Source organism: Bicyclus anynana, chromosome 12 (assembly GCF_947172395.1).
Source record: "Bicyclus anynana chromosome 12, ilBicAnyn1.1, whole genome shotgun sequence".
In the NCBI taxonomy this organism is placed as follows: Eukaryota; Metazoa; Arthropoda; class Insecta; order Lepidoptera; family Nymphalidae; genus Bicyclus; species Bicyclus anynana.
In genome coordinates, this window is record NC_069094.1 from 17,036,517 (window position 1) to 17,053,794 (window position 17,278).

At 37.0% G+C, this 17,278-nt stretch overlaps 1 protein-coding gene across 1 annotated transcript in view; it reads left to right on the forward strand.

Annotated features, from left to right (window-relative positions):
* LOC112047706 (terminal nucleotidyltransferase 5C) overlaps positions 1-17,278 on the forward strand; it is a 214,693-nt gene that overhangs the window by 24,266 nt on the left and 173,149 nt on the right. Inside the window, exon 2 of the mRNA XM_024084911.2 lies at positions 13,744-14,180. Coding sequence (XP_023940679.2) covers positions 13,827-14,180 — 354 coding nt within the window. The 5' untranslated portion in view covers positions 13,744-13,826. The remainder of the gene's footprint in view (positions 1-13,743; positions 14,181-17,278) is intronic.

A 17,278-nucleotide genomic window follows, 5' to 3' on the forward strand; every position in this document is an offset into this window, starting at 1 on the left:
TGGTTTAGTCGATTGCAGTGATAGCGCCAAGTACACGTGTCCATTCGTCACGCACGTCACGTCGCATATTCGTACGATTTTACGTAACACTACCTTTTATTTCATATATGTATATTAACAAAACGTTTATTTTTTGAAATACCGTATACCTATAAGTTTTTTCCATAATTCAATCGAAAATTTACAAAATAAACGAAATTGACCTCAGCTTCAGCTTATTTTCTATTTCAGTATAATATCAATTAAAACAATGAAAATTATAATTTCTGTGAAAAACATGACGCCATCTAAATTCGATAAAATATCCTTGACGTTAATTTAGTGAGTTTTCAATTATTATTCAAACTCAAATACATTAAATTTAAAACTATGATTTTGCCTAGGTATGATTAACTAGATATGTGTAAATTTTCCGTTTTATGGCAGCTATGTCATATTTGTACAAAATGACAATTAAATGTACTCATTCGTACGATTAGAATTTAATATCATACATTATTATGTATTTAGAGGTTTAATAAAAGTGCAATTGTATATAATTCTTTTCCATAAAACTAGATGTTTAAACGAGGAAACCTTGAAGTCCTTAGTCCACCCAGTGGGGGATGTACCAACACTGGACTTTCCAGAGTGTGGTCGCCATGCCAGCGCACATTGTGACCCCAACGCCCATCGGATCTTTAAACTGTATCCTTCCCATTGCTTTTTCTGCTTCGCGACTTACTTACTTTCAAATACCTATTTACTTTCAGTGAATTAGCTACCCGGGAAACCCGTTTGCGTGTGGTATAACAGATGTACAAGGAACAGACAGGAGTTTGACAAGCACGTTGGTGTGTAAAATTGACCGTGTTTGAAATTATAACGCTTCTTCTATTAAACACAAACGCAGTTAGTCTGTCATCTTATCACTCACAAAGCCAAACGTACTTCCCGGAATAGATTGACTGTAGCTATTCTTCGCGTGTCGTTAATATAACAAAGTAGGTATTTTGCCAGAACGACGGTCACATCAGCTCATTATGACTAGCGTTCTATAGATTAGAGTGCATGCAATAAACAGCTGTATGAGTGTTTTCCTCCCAATGAGAATGTATTAAGATATCTGCCATAAATGATTGTAAATACTCCGCAATTATTTTAAACCTAGGCAGGTTTAAAATAATATCACATAATCATAAATTACACAAAACACTGAGATGAGGCTACTATTATTGGAAACTATTTATTTCTCCGTTCTTTGCTTGCAATTATTTTAAGCAATTAAAATTGTCATGAGTATCTGACGACTAGGGTATAATTACTCTTGATAATTGAACAATTGAATGTCTCACATCACGATTTCCTTAATATGCTCCCGACCGAAATGTTCTTTTCTTTTTTCGTACGTGGCTATAAATCTCATGTACGCAGGAGATATTACAGTGCACGAGATTGTGGGCAAGCACAGGTGCACTCTATACTCTTATAGTCGGATGGAACACGATCGGTGAAAGATTAAAGGCTTTACGTGCTTTCTGAGGCACGTGGGTGTACCAACACCGTCAACTTCCCAACTCCAGGTTGCTATTAAGATTTTTTTGTAAGAAAAATCGCAATAACGTTGTTTTTTCTTGACCTGACCCAGGATTCGAACCCTGGGTTCATTGTCCGTAGCTGAACCAGCTAACCACCGGACCAATGAGGCAACCAAACTCCATAGATGCTACTTGTATCATGTATACAGTGGCAAGACTTTCAGCTTTTAATAATTTGGGAGGGTCTGGTCTTGTTGACCATCATACGTTCTTAGTCTCATTATTTATATTTCTTTTAAAAGAGTGTTGCTAAGTTAAGTTTTGGTTCTTTTCATCAGAATCTGCTTTCCGAACTTGAATTATAAAAGTGTTTCATAAAATGTCTGTTTGAAATACTATGTCAGTATTCGTTACTTTAGTTAAATGTGACGAACAATGTTTACAGCGCTGAAACATATATCTCTACTCATCGTGGAGTATCGCACACCGTGTAATTACGCGGAATAGCCAGCTAACGCTCAAATTGGCCAATTACGCTCAGAGAGCGAGCTCAGCCCGCGCCAACTCCCTGTCACAATAACGTTTACGATCTTACTTGTTTGTTGACACAACATCGGTTATCGTTATTACCGACTGGTTGAAGACCACTGGGTCAACAAGTCAGTAATATCACTTAAGAGTGACATGTGTTGGCCTCTCCTGTCGATATTGTTTTATATCCTTCTGGCGAATGCCCGCGACTTCGTCCGCCCTTAAACTTCTTTAATCCAATCCTATCGTAAAATCCGTTCTTTATCGGACTTCTACTGTTATCTTTCGCTTTTATATATTCAGATATTATCTTGTCTCTATATTACATCTTAAAGTAAAATAAAATATAACACATAAAACCTATACAACTAATTGGTTGCGTTTACTTTATAATTCTAATATTATTTCAAACAAATTCAAACAACCCCTAAATCAGATCAAATAAATACACCGGGCTAGTTTTTTTAAGCTATCAAATCAAAAGACATCGCTTTACTTAACGAAAATATTAACTGGTTTAATGTACCAACTTAGCCATTCACTTCGTTATGAGGGATATAATTTTAACATTACTTCGTCAGTTTCTTTATTTAAGTCTACCCTATAACACTTAAATTTAATCAATCGTTTGAATGATCGCGTGAAATATTTATATTATATTGTTTTGTTCGATGACATTGTGAAAATATAATTTTAAAATGAAACTATATTTTACCAATACACAATTCGATACATGTATCCGAATATCACACTTTCGTCCGTGACTGCGTGTTGTTTGTTAAATGGCGTATGTCATCGAACCGTGACGGAATGAGCAGTGGACATGCGCTGTGGAGTATGTGTCCTTCTCTACAGTTTTTTGTGGCAGAGCTTGTTTGGGGAAGTACTACCGCCATATTTATTTCTGCATCCAAAATATTAGCAGTAGTTTTAGCCATGTTTTGATATGATACGTTTTGAAATAATGGAATTGCAAGTAGCGACTCTTAGAACGGTCATTGTAGTTATGCAACACGGGACCCTTTAAATAAAATGTTGCCTTTTTTCACACTACAATTAGTTTCAGGCAAATGAGGCTATACTGCACTGGACCTATGGGTTAGGAAAAGTTTTCACTATTTTCCTTGCAAATTTTCTCGTTTCTCTTTTCTCAATATGAACTTTCCTGTGAGCCTTAAGGATAATGTAAAAATACCCAATTGGTCGAGTCGTTTCCGCGTTCGCTTAGCAACACATTGGCAAATCGTTTTTATTTATAAACCTAGATGATTTCAACTTACCATCAGTTACGAAGTAGAATAAAAATAAAAATATAAGTATGTTAGAGTAACAATAGTAGGTATTTTTCAATGTTGGGGATTAATCCCAATTAGCTAAGCGAGAACTTGAACTGAGATAATCTGCACGCAAGGAAACCCCAAACACTGGTAGCATTACTGGAATATCAAATAAGGCTTTGTTTGCACAAACTGTTAGCGAGCTCCGACGGCTCTGTGGAAACTACAATATTGAGTAACGTAAAGAGACGGCACTTTCTGTGGAACAGAAGTACGTACCGACTACTTACAATTGTAATAGTCTAGTCGACATCTTGGAAACGATGTTCAATACTGGTACTACTGATTGTACTCGTCATGACGTCTAGAAAAATGTCATAACCGCACATAAACTATTGTGGGTCTACATAAATGGAAATTACTCCAAAACTATTGGTGTTAGAGAATTTTCTCAATAAGAAACATAAAGAAGAGTGAATTTTGTAATAAAAGTATTAACTCGTGTAACTTAATCACTGTTGATAACATATATTTTTTAATGTTTAGAGTAGGGTTCCGCGCGGCCGCTAAAGTCTTATCGCTGAATGTGTTGCTAAGCGCAAATCTCGAGAACAATAAAGTTCAAGTGTCAGTGGAGATGTTCCGGAAAGACAAACAGTTAGGGGAGGGGTAGGTGTAGGGTGAAAATAGGGAAGAAGTGCACATAAGTCGGGTCCGCAAGTTTCATATAAAAATTCTCTTATCGGTAGTGTGACTATATAGTACAAATGCTTTCGTAGTTTGCGTGAGGTGAATGAATGGTGGAGCTGGCAGTGTGCCAGTGCAACAGGTGGGTGTGGGGGGGAGGTCAAGGTCACGGGGACTTTGGGGAACTTTGCCGACCGGAGCTTTCATGAGCTGTCAGCTGTTCTTCGTGTCATTGTCAGACTATTTGAATGACCCATTACAGAGACATGCGAGATGCGATTCATAGGAGAAGGTATCTTGATCTTAGCTTAGAATATAATAGAATATAAATAATTTATTTCTCAGCACAACACATAACTACATAGCTTAAAACCGATACATTTATATCTTACTATTTAATGTTAATACTAGAAAATATGTTGTGTCAATGAAATGGACCATTTGTGTATTCGAGTACATACTTTTTTGCACAAAAGAAACAATAACAAAGAAAATAGAAGAAAACCTAGTAAACAAGTATGTGCAAAGGCGATCTTATTGCTTATAGCAATATCTGCGAGACAACCTTTGGATAAAGGAATTAATGTATTAAAATGCGGGATGGTTGTAGTGAGTAGTACCCACAACGCTGGTCAGGTTTACTGTCAGATTCTAATACGGGAAATAGGGAATAAAGGGAAGAACTGAACATAAACAATTAGTTGGACCTAAATAAAATTACATTACTAATAACATACAATTAAATAGTGAAAACTAATAGTGTCACCGGTGGAAATAGGTGGTAACTAACTAGCAGTTGTTAATGGTAATGTAGGGGACCAACTAAGCGTTGAGCTGAACGTGCTCTTTGATGCACAGGAGTGCAGCACTAACTACTTTCTTGCCTATAACACTCACATTAAGGACGGAAGCTTAGTCCTGTAGTAGACCTTTAGAATTGCGGCTGATGATGATGACTCGAGTACACTGTACATATGTTGAGATGTCAGGTAAGTCGTTCCTGTATAGTTGCTTATCTACCTTGTCCAGTCTTTAACCTATTCAAGAAGGATTGGATTCGAGTTCTAGGTCATATTTCTCCGATGACGTCGAATTTAGAGGCCTCTTGTAATGGTTTTCCAAATACCAGTTCCTTGATAGGGTTATGGAAATATTAGGCTTATCTTATTATTATCCTCTTTTATCTTTCTAGTAGAAGAAACAAACAGATTTTTGACAGCCCTAAGACAGAGTTATGAAGTTAAACACAGTCACAATATAATTCGTTAAATCGCATCGAATTAATAAACTCCTTTGTACGTAATACGGAGCAGCAGCTTACGTATGGTAATCTGCCAGAAGCTCGCGGCTTACGGCCGGCTGCGCCGCACGCGCGCTGGGACCGGGATAATCTCGCCATTGTCTCCCTACTTGCACACTTGCACACTTGCACACCGCCTGTGCCTACTGGCGCGAGAACAAGAGATTTGGCACTGTGTGTACGCGACTTTACTGCAAAGTTAAAGTCTGATTAAAGTCTTCATGAAAGTTTTTTACAATCGTAGCTAATTATTTGATAACTAGCAGAATCTTGCGGTTTCACTTGCAGTAAGAATACGGGGATAAAAATTATAGGCAATGTTGTTCGTTGATCCTGTAGCTTTCTATTGGGGATAGAATTTGTCAAATCGATAAATACAAATATATTATCTTTATCATATTAGTGTAGTTTACTAAATGTATATACGAGAAATGTTTTATTTATTTATTTTGACAGACCAACAACATTTAAGCACACAAAATAATTAACATAATAAATCAAATCAAATCAAAATTCATTTATTTCCAATAAGCTTAGTTTACAAGCTCTTTCGAAACAGTCAGGTAAATTATTATATAAATATGATATATACTAGAAATACAGATTTAACACATAAATATCAATAACTGGTTTATACAGTAGAAACTGAAATACTTAGAATACAGGGTGATTCGGTCTTTAGTGCGGATATTTTTTTTCGTGGTTCTGTATCATTAATAGAATATAAATCTACAAACAGTTCGATACATTTTATGTAATTTTTTTTTTTAATTTATGTCTCTAAAATAACAAAATAATGTACATATTATTACTAAACAAGATATATTCAGCTTAAAAGTGATCTGGTGACGTCCTTTAGGTATCAAACGAAAATAAAATAAACGCACAATAGGGTGACCCTAAAATTCTGTTCAAAAGTAAATAACTTTAGCTAACGATAATTTTGTTATTTTTGAGTTAAAAAAAAAAAGAAAAAATACGTGATCATTAAATTTTGTTTATGTACAAAATATAAAAATATCCGCACTAAAAAAAATTTCTTCCTGTATAAACAGACTATAAAACAATATAAACTAAAAATACAAAAAAAACAAAAACTGAACAAAGAGCAAACGAATAGTAAAGTAAAGTAGGTTTAATAGTAAACACATTATCTTCAACTTCCCTGCGCAGGGAGTTGACAACGTTACGACGGAAGCAGATCGTTTTAGAATTTAAAAAGGTTGATGTCTTGATTATTTTGATGCAGAGAATTAAATTGGCTACAAATTCGATTATTGCAGAAATGGCTAGCAACTTTAATACGGCAGTAAGCAGTATAAATAGGTATGGTTGGTTAGGGGTGCTTTGTTTATTAAACTACGATGGGTATTCAACGTGGACGAAGGCGTATGCGGCTATTACTAGTACTCGTAATTTAATAATTGGTTTTGTGGTGGAAGGTTTTTTTGGATTCATGGGTATCTATTTGCTACTTAATCAAACTGAGTCGTAGACATCAGCTGGTTGATTTTTTTATCAAAAAAGTAAAACGTTAGTAAAAAACCTTATATTAAAGCTATGTTCCAAACTCAAGAGAGTCAAGACCTGGATTCACTGATCCGACGAGGCAGTTACCGTATATTACATTTATTTATTTATTAATTGATATACCAACAATGGTAAACTTAAAAAGTTCTAGTGCTAAGCGATGCCATCTTATAACAGCATTACATAAGCGGTTCAAGCCATACGCTCGCAATAACTCCGCGCTCTCAGTGAATATCAACTAACATTATCTGCCGTCCGCTGTCCGAGTACGAGCTGCATTATAAACCACGCGGTGCGTCTGAACAACTGCAACCAAAAATAGGCTGAGAGACGTGGGATAAAAAGCTTTAGGTGTTTGAACAATCTGGCAATCATCTTTAATTGAAAAAAAAAACTTTTTACGAGCATTTATTCAAATTGCAATGCTAGTTTGTTAAGATTTTAACTTAAAAATTTATTTTTAAAAACTTCGTTTTTGTTGTTTTGTAATTATCTGCTTAAACGGGATAATCTATAGAACTATCAATTGGTTTGTGAAAAGTCCTTATATAATTAATGAAAGCTATGAGTTATTTGGTTTTGCATATCACTTATCTTCAGTGTATCTTATAAAATAACGTAACGTATTTTTAACACAGATACATACTAATCATTGCAATAATACTTCATAATTTTGCTGTTTTTTTTATTTTCTTGCTGTTATCTCTTACACTATGACGTTTTGTTGACTTCATAGTGCATGCGCCGAGTATCTGAAGATCTGAGAAGACTTTAGTCTGCTCACGCGTAGTGAAATGTGGCGAAACGCCAAAATATTGCTCTTTACATTGAGTTGAGTAATGAACTTTAATTCATCGGAATAAAGTCTGATTTCGATTGATTGTGTACGAGCGTGCTAATATTTACGAAACAACCACGTTTTGTGTATCAAATCGTAATATAGTGCAGTGGAAAAGTAATAAATAAGTTTACACTTTAATTGTTATACCTTGAAGCGTGAAATGTATCTAAATTATAATAATTAGTATTATTTTTTACAAAATCTTAGTTTATTTTGCTTTTACCCGCGAAAAGCCGTCGAATCCTAGCATCAACGTCACTTTTGGTGTGAGCTAATCTTTACTATCACAGAGATCGTCATACAATAGACAAGGTCTCGCGGAATTCTATATCAAAACCTCTGGAAAGTAATGTCTAGGTACGTATTTTGATTTTATACAAAATCTTCCTCAGGTTTGTTGAAAACATTTTGAAGTTAGATAAATATTTATTCAAGACAACGTACCAAATTGTTTCTTATAATCAACAGGCTGTTCGAGTTTACTGCCTACTCTGCTATAAAACTTTATATAATGGTTCATTACTCTCTATTAATGGGCATGTTAAGTCGTTATTTCCATCTCATTCATTGTATTGGTATATGAAAGGGACACAATTTTTCTCGGAGATAGCAGTTCAGGGTTACCCAATTTAATTGAATAAGTGTCCTGAAGAAAATATTTACTGTATGATTTAAGAAGACCTTGATTAGAATGAATGATGTTTATTTTTTATAAATACGGGTTTATTTATAAATGATAGAAGATAACTTGATTTGCTATTATTAATGTTAAAGAACGTTCATTCAAGTTGGTAAAGGGTCTATGATAACTCAATACTTCAGAAAGCACGCAGTTCTTTTGCAACATAGGTACTCTCACTTCCAGCTCACTTCTCAGTCCTGTAGAGAGTCAGAGATAATGTCCTTCAACTTGCTCAGATTCTAGCATATATCCCTTTGTTTTTCATCCATTCTCAGCATAGCAGCAGATCGGAATCAGAAACGACCTTTTGTCAGTAGAGACTAAGAATGATAAGATTGACGTGAGATTAAATTTCTATCACCATAATAGAAATTTGAGGAAATCAATTGAGAGGACATAATACATTACACACGGAAACTAGTAAAAATATTTTCCAGACGCTGAAGAAAATTCCTGTAGTCCGATAACCCTGTACTTGTTGCTCGCCGTACAGTATGCCCTTGACATGGAATGTGGGTCAGCAGAATGGGGCGACTTGTTGCTATACGAGAGAAAGGGATGAGGGATGCTCTGTGGGGTGCGCGACAGGGACGCAAATAGATGAAAGCGGAAATAATAGACAGCGAACTTTCAAAAACTTTTGTTGGGAAGGAAATTCATAGTGACAACTGGTTGGAGACATTCCTGTGACAAGAATATGTCCTAGCAACTAAGTCTGTGTGAACCATGGATTTTCTTGGATTAAAGGCGTATATGTTGCTGAATAACCTCCTCTATCTTTCAGTTAAAGTCCTGTTAAAATCGGTTTCGAACAGACAGACAGAGACAAAAATTATAAGTATTCTATAAGTTTTCATGAAACCCGATGCGTAGTTTTTACATGAAAAAGCAAAATACTTCCATCATTTCAAAGTTCTGCGTAACTATATTAGATATTAGTAAATGTAATCTCATTCGGTTACCAAGAGAACAAGTATTTTCTGTTTAACATTTATTTATTGTCTCGAAAAGAAAAAGGGTTCAGCTTTTTCACAATAACGTGTCAAATTGCTAAAGCTTTTCAGAATATAGAGCAAAATATCGGATCAGAAAAGCGGTTAGAGGCGAAAATTATCATAAAAATAGGGCACAGGCGACAAGTTGTCGCAGCCAGGCGCCGGCCTGTGACGTGGACACTGAGGGGCTGACCACACGCCGGTGGGCGGAGGGACATTTCACACTTTAATTAAAAAAGCAGGCGTCAAAGTTAATTCTTAACAATTAATAAATATTAATTAGCGGACTCCCGCGACTCCATTTCGTTCGTGTAAATAGGTATCTGTTTTCCACAAAACCCACAGGGATCGGATTTTTCCGGAATAATAAGTAGCCTCTGCTCAAAGTTTTTCTGTCATCGGCGTGGCACCCGCACGGTGCGAATCCATGGAATGCTGAGATATTTGTCTCTGCTTTTGTTTAGCGGTTTAGCTGTAAAAGTAACATACAGACAGACTTAATTTTGCATTTACAATGTTAGTATTAATATTCAGTGTCTCTTTGGTAATATTAATAATATGAGGCTCACTGTTGAGCACAAGTCTCCTCTCAGATTGAGAGGGGTTAGGCTAATAGTCCACTACGCTGGCCCAATGCAAATTGGCAGCCTTCACATACGAAGAAAATATAACTATTCTCCATATAAGAAGGCCTCTATAGCGAGCATTAAAATATTCTGAAAATGACTATAGTTAATATGTTCTACGAAGTTAGATGTATAGTGATTGCATCTCGAAGTCGTTATCGATTATTACAGGTAATTTCCTATCACGTGAAGTAACCGGGGGGCGGGGGCGGGGCAGGTCAAACGTGAGAGATCAAAGAAAACTGCTTCTATCCACAGCATTACGAGTTAAGACAATATCGCAATATGATCTAATGGTCAAAGAGCCCGTCGTGTCCAGACCTCAGTCATTTTGAAGCCTTGAAAAACACCGTTAATGATTTTTGAACAGTTGCCACGATGACGAGGCGTGTGGCGACCGAGAAAATGGTTTTTATTTTATCCCAACACATTAATAGCATCGGTGTAACCGTTGTTCTCTTTAACCTTTATTTCATTACCATTTTCGCGACATTATGTAGCCTACGTTCTGCTTCAAGGTTCTATTTATCATTTTTACCAAAATTCCTCGTAAATTTAGTTCTTGAAGGATTGAGGTTCTAGTTCTCTAAAGTCTGCTATACGCAATGCTACCGTGGTCTACACTCTATAGTTGACTACCGGATTAACATATGGATAGGAGCATGAACTGACAAAATTAAGCTTTAAATAAACTCGAGTCTGAATATTATGGGCTCTTAACTTACAAACCTTATAGGTAATGTTATTAATGTCGCCATTAGTATTGACAACTGCTTCCAAATACATTTAAGTCGATTCAGGCTTTACGGTCTGTTTTGACTCTGACATACTCGTATAAATGTAGATAATATATTCTCGTGTGTTGATGGTATCGAGAGAGCTGCTAAGGTTTATTTGCTTACGGAACTCTTACAACGAGCCGGCACGGGCCAGTGCGTGCGCCGATGGGCCCGTGTTCTATTTGTGTACCATAGACTGCCTGCGAAGCCATACCCAGCCGAAGCTCACTGATATATAACCCCTAAGATGCACGGTCTCATGTGTTATGACATCGAAATGGTTAAAAAACAAAGTAATTGTTGACATATACGAAACATTAACAAAACTCGTACTGATAGCCGCTATATTGAATTTTGGGTAATTACTTATTGCTATATGTAGAAAACAAATAAATGAAGGTTTATAATTTCAAGAAACAAGATTACATGCAATTTATAAATTGCACAGTTCACAGTTTTTGCCGTGATTCATTTACATGTTCAACAATGTTCACAAAACGTTAGCTTTTAGCGACGTCTGTTGTGTGTCCAATAAGTAATCATACATTGACTTTTCTAATGAATTCCATTGACGTTAGAACAAACGTTGTTTACCCACAGCCCTTAGGTCACACCCTCAGAGAATATCACTCCCCCCACGTATTCTACTCCTCGGGTTCTACTATGGCACTTCAAACTTGCGCCAGTGCTTGTCCAATACCCCTGGTGACGAGGTCGCAATCTATTCATCCCTCAACCATCCACATCCCACATAATTATAAGCCGATGAACGTCCAGTGTTGGACATAGGCCTCTTTTCTGGACTTACACACAGTCTCGAGCCACCAGCATCAAGCAGGTCTCTGCATCCCGCTTGATCGTCGGTCCACCTAATAGGGGTCGACTTACACTGCGCTTCTATTAAGGGAAGCAAACACACAATCAGAAAAAACCGACGAATGAACTCCGCATCTCTGGCAGATTACCTCGACGTTCGTATTACAGTACCGCGCAGTAGACAGATGCAGCCTCGCGCCTCGCTTACACCTGCGCGACTGGAACCGGTCGCCGGCTTGACATACCACCAATTTATATGAAACATTTGTTTATTAGTGAAAAATCGTTAACAAGCGCGAGTGACGCCTAAAAAATTATGGTTCTGTAGGAAAGATTTTTAATATATTAAGGTTTATTAAAAATATTATAAAGATCCAAAACGTTGTTGTATTCTATAAAAATCTCATTTCTAAACACAGATTTTCCACTAAAGATGACAATAATGTTGAAGCGACAAAAAGAAGAAGTGAATATTGAAAATAAGCTGAAGGTACATACCTAATAATTTACAGTGTTTCAGTAGTATCATTGGAATTAAATGTGACCTTTGAAAGTTCTGTTTGTGTGTGTGTTTTTTAACCACAGGGCATCAGTGTTTGTTTATTCCAGTCTGGAAACCAAGTTCGCAAAGGTATAAAACCGGGCTGTGATTTTGGAGACCGGCACAGCCGTCTCACACAACATAACAAAACCTCTTTAACATCTGATGATGATGATAAGTTATTTTCAATTATTAACTATTATCTGAATCGCACTTCTACTATTACTGACTTCTACTTCTACCACCATGGTAGAAGTACCGTGATAGTAATTGTAGTTAGTGTAGGTTCATAATAGGTTTAATAATAAAATTTAGAGTTAAATACTGACCATTGTTTACGAGTATACCGAGATTTATATTGGATGTTTAACTTTCTCTGAATTATTGGAGGTTTTTCTTTATTTGTTCTGAACCACGGAACCTTAAAAACTTGTAGAGGTAACCGATCCCGCGACTAGAACTAGACGCAGACGAGGTCAATATGTTTGGCGGTGGAAGAGAGGGAAAGTCATACGAGATTCGAAATACTGTGGCCTATATACCTATATACCTAGTACCTACTCGCGGTCGGGAACTCGAGTCAGGTTACAGAATACACAACACACGCTTTTAGTGTTTCTGACTGTATAGTTGTGTTTGTATATTCGCAGTTGGCGAACTCTCTTACTCTTTAGCTACAAGAACTAGTTTCGAGTGATCTTTAAACAAAATAAACATATACAAAAATTTGAGAAACGGTTTGTTTTTCTTTGTATAAGAAATAATAATGTTGGCAGGCGGGGTAATAAGTAATCTATCATAATCACTATCGGTCGGGGTCATTGCCCTAATGGCAAGCTTAGCAAGGGTACGAGGGTGCAGCACCACACACAGCTTATCTCAGGAACAGGTCCGATTTGAAAAAATCTTTCTGTGTTAGATAGCCAATTTATCGAGGAAGGCTATAGGCTATATATTATCCCCGTATTCCTACAGGAACAGGAACTACGCGGATAAAACCACGCGGCGTCAGCTAGTATTAATATATAAGAGAAGATATAAATCAATTTGTACAAATGCCCCAACAAGCGTACATATCTGATAATTTGCATCACTAGACGTCTCCCATCCGTCACTTGGTCGACTTACTCAACGACATGCAGCGACGCAAATATTGACTGCTCTTTAAAATCGATTACAAATCAGATCCATTTGCAATATCATATTATTACAACTGTTGCATTTGTACTAAGTAGGTATTTATTGAGCAATGCGATCGTCATAAAACTTGAATAATAATAATTTTATGGTTTATTAATTGAAAGTTAAAAGGTCTTGAACGTAAACGCAATGTTTTACTACTCGTATTGACAACCACTACTTCTTGTTGTTTAATTGAATGCGAAAGGTTTCCAGTTCCAAAACTCGGAGACAAGATCTCAAAATAAAAGAAAATAAAAAAGTTCTCAGATTTCTGGCTTAATTTTGGCTTGTTACCTATTAAATATGGTCATACCAAGAGCATTCTGCATTTAAGATTGCACATCGTAGTATAAGGATTAAGTAAAATTCCTTAATACTCGTTTTACTGATATGTATGTCTGCAATGAGCTAATAACATATTATTTGTGTTTGTCCGCAGGTCTTCAGCGGTGTTAGCGTGCGACAGATCATGTAGTGGCGATTTGTGTCAGAGAACACTTTGCGTCCGCGACATCGTCCGCTATGGCCGACGTGGCCGACACGGCCGACATGAACATGGACGACGAGTACGGTTACGACATGACGAAGATACCGGAGATCGTGACGGACGACATGAACGAGTCGGGCTATCAGGAGGGTTCGGAGAACAGTTTCGGGGACAGGCGCGATTCTAAGGAGGGGTTCGGGGGCGAAGGGGACTCGGACAGCGGGGTGGACGGGGTGAGCAGCGGGGGCAGCACGGTGGACGACTGCCCGGTGGTGTCCATCAACGACGTGGTGGCGTACTACGACGTGCGGCCCCGGCGCCGGCCCGTGCCGCAGCTCAACTTCTACCACGTGGACCTGGACAGGATGGCCAGGGACGCTGTTGTTAAGGTAATCGTTTTTGTCATTGTTTTTTTTATTTACAATGTATCGTTGACTGTAATACTAATAATATATAACTCGAAGATATTCAACAGATTGCTCGTAGCATACGGGCGACTCAAAATCGTGTCGTTTGGAACTTCCTATTTCCAGCAGTAGACGTCCATCGGTTTATAATGATGATGGTGGTTCATTGTGGAAACTCCGAACAACATTTTTCATTATACTACACGTATAAACCTTTTTCTTTGAATCACTGTTATCTATTTTTTTCCATCACTTATATACCTATTTTTTTAATTATTTTTACTGAAAAGTACATTGATATAATAGAAATGTCAACCTTCTTGTTTTTTCTTCATCTTTAATACTGTCGATCAACTATTATTATGTAAAAATATTATGGCAAATCTATATTAACTACATATTATAAAAATAAAAAGTTTTCTATTGATGAAAACTGTACTAAAACCAATTGCGTAGTATATAAGATCTAATCGCACAAACAGCAGAAGCAACTACGTATTTACGACAATTACATGAACGACGTGTATGGAGTTAGGAACGGTTAAAGTGTAAATGGAGAAATCAGAAGCAGAGTAGAATTTAGGTAAGTAGTAGTGAGCCGTGATAGCCCAGTGGATATGACCTCTGCCTCCGATTCCGGAGGGCGTAGGTTCGAATCCGATCCGGGGCATGCACCGCCAACGTTTCTGTTGTGTGCATTTTATGAAATTAAATATCAAGTGTTTCAAACGGTGAAGGAAAACATCGTGAGGAAACCTGCATACCAGAGAATTAAGAAAACTCTCTGCGTGTGTGAAGTCGGCCAATCCGCATTGGGCCAGCGTGGTGGACTATTGGCCTAATGCCTCTCATTCACACGCTCTCGGCGTCATCTGCTAAATAATTTAATATTTCCAGATTAGAGGAAACTCAAGCTCAGCAGTGAGCCGAATATGGGTTGATGAAGTAAAAGATTTATCTTAAATAGAGCTTATAGGTAAAACGATAAACAAAAGTGTTACCAATCCAGATCGTACAAGCCTCACATCGATACAACGGCTGGTGAGAGAAAGGCTGACACACGAACACACAGACACACACACCGACACACGGCGTACATAAGCGTGTTGTAACGTTAACCGCTTGCGTCACTCGCTCTAATAACTTTCAAGTTAACTTTATATTCCCGACTACAGCGTTACGTTTAACTGTCAAGTGTGTATTGGGTTCTTCATCATCATAACAATATTGTAACAGCCCAAGCTTCCCTTCTTATATATGGGATATGGAGCTTCGACCCACTACGCTTTTCAAATGCGGGTTGGTGAGGGTGATAAAGTTCTTTTTTGCGTTAAACGCTATAACAACTGACTATTTCTAGACTTTCTTCATACTCCTGGGCAGGTTGTAGTATACTTTTCATCGCGCTACCATCAATAGGAGCAGAGTAAAGAAGGGAAATGTTGGGAAAACAAGAAAAGTTACTCCATTGTTACAGCGATACTACTGTAAGGGCTGGATTAAAGAGGTCTAAGGGTGGACGAAGTCGCGAGCGTCCTTTAGTGTATACTAATATTGTAAAGAGGTAATCTCTGGATCTGAACTAATTTTGAAAATTCTTTTACCACTGGAAAGCCACGTTTTTTACGAGTGTCATTAGCTATATTTTATCCTGGTATTCTTACGGGAACAGGAATTACGCGGGTGAAACCGCGGGTCGTCGGCTAGTAATAAAATATTCTACAAAATTCCTTTACATTGAAGATTCCACCCTTGAATATTTATACAAGCTTAATATACATAAGGGGTAGTGTTAAAATAGCGTCCATTAATACCCTATTCAAATAACATAAATCTAACTTAAATATTATTCGTATAACCCAGAGGACTCCGGCTTAACGAGTAAATGCCTTGACAAATATCTAAACTGTATGGAATTACTCGTAAGCCCGTTTTATAAATATCATAGATAATTCGCAATGAGACTTTATTATTAAAATATAGATTCATTTTATCAAAATGAAAAAAAAACATTAAAAAAAATTCAATAAAACAATTTCAACCGACTTTCAACACAAAAATTAATATACCCACTAAACTGAAAAGCAAAAAATAAAATCGTATATGCTACCTTTTGTTTAGTTTGAAGGCGGTGCCAAGACAGTGATGTATTAATCCTAGCCCTTTAAATTACAAAATTGCTGTGGTGCTTTCAGAAACGGCTTAATAATCGAAAAATCGGTTAAAAATCATTATCAGCTCATTATCATATTATTATAGTAATTTATAGCCTAATTTTATATGTAGCCCACCGCAGGGATACACTCTAATTATAGGAAAGAAGTGTTGAAGCTTTAATCACCGCTACTTTAGAATGGTTATATTTCACTCTGTAACCCTTGTATGGTGTTACTAATAATAAATAAGGTTTATTGCTTGTTATGCATGGGGTGTAACTCGATACACTTCCTAACTTCTGGCTGCTTCCCGGCCTGGGCCTCGAATCTAGGACTTCATGATTCAAAGTCTACATACTTTAACCACTTGAGCAAAGTACAAAACAGATTTGTCTAGCCACCATACTCTTGACCAGGTCAAGGTCGAGAAGCTCCAACAGAGGCTATAGACCTTAGCTAACTTATTTGTCTTCGTCATCTAAAAGTTGACTTAGCTTGTTCGTTAACTACTTACAAATATACTATTTGTTTTAACAAAATAAAATATCAAGAATTCAACGTAAGCGTTGGTCGATTTAGGATTTTTCACTACTCTTGCTCAAAAACACTGTCTTATTACCACTCTACAGCGGGGCTAAACAAGCATTTTAGCCTCTAGGGGCTAAAGTAATTTTGTTTTTTTTAATTCTTGTTTGTTACGAGTACTAGCCAAGCACTAGCCTACGATAAAACGGAGAAGGTTTTATTTGAAAATAGACTATACTAAACTATTTTATTTTCTCGCAATCGTAGTGAAAAGCATAGTGTAACACGTGGGGCTAAACCCATTATAAACTCGGTTTCTATTTAGGCGGCCCTCGCCGTACGTCTCGGGCCCTAAAAATACCTCGTATATAATGGGTCTTTTTAGCCCCTTGTATAACA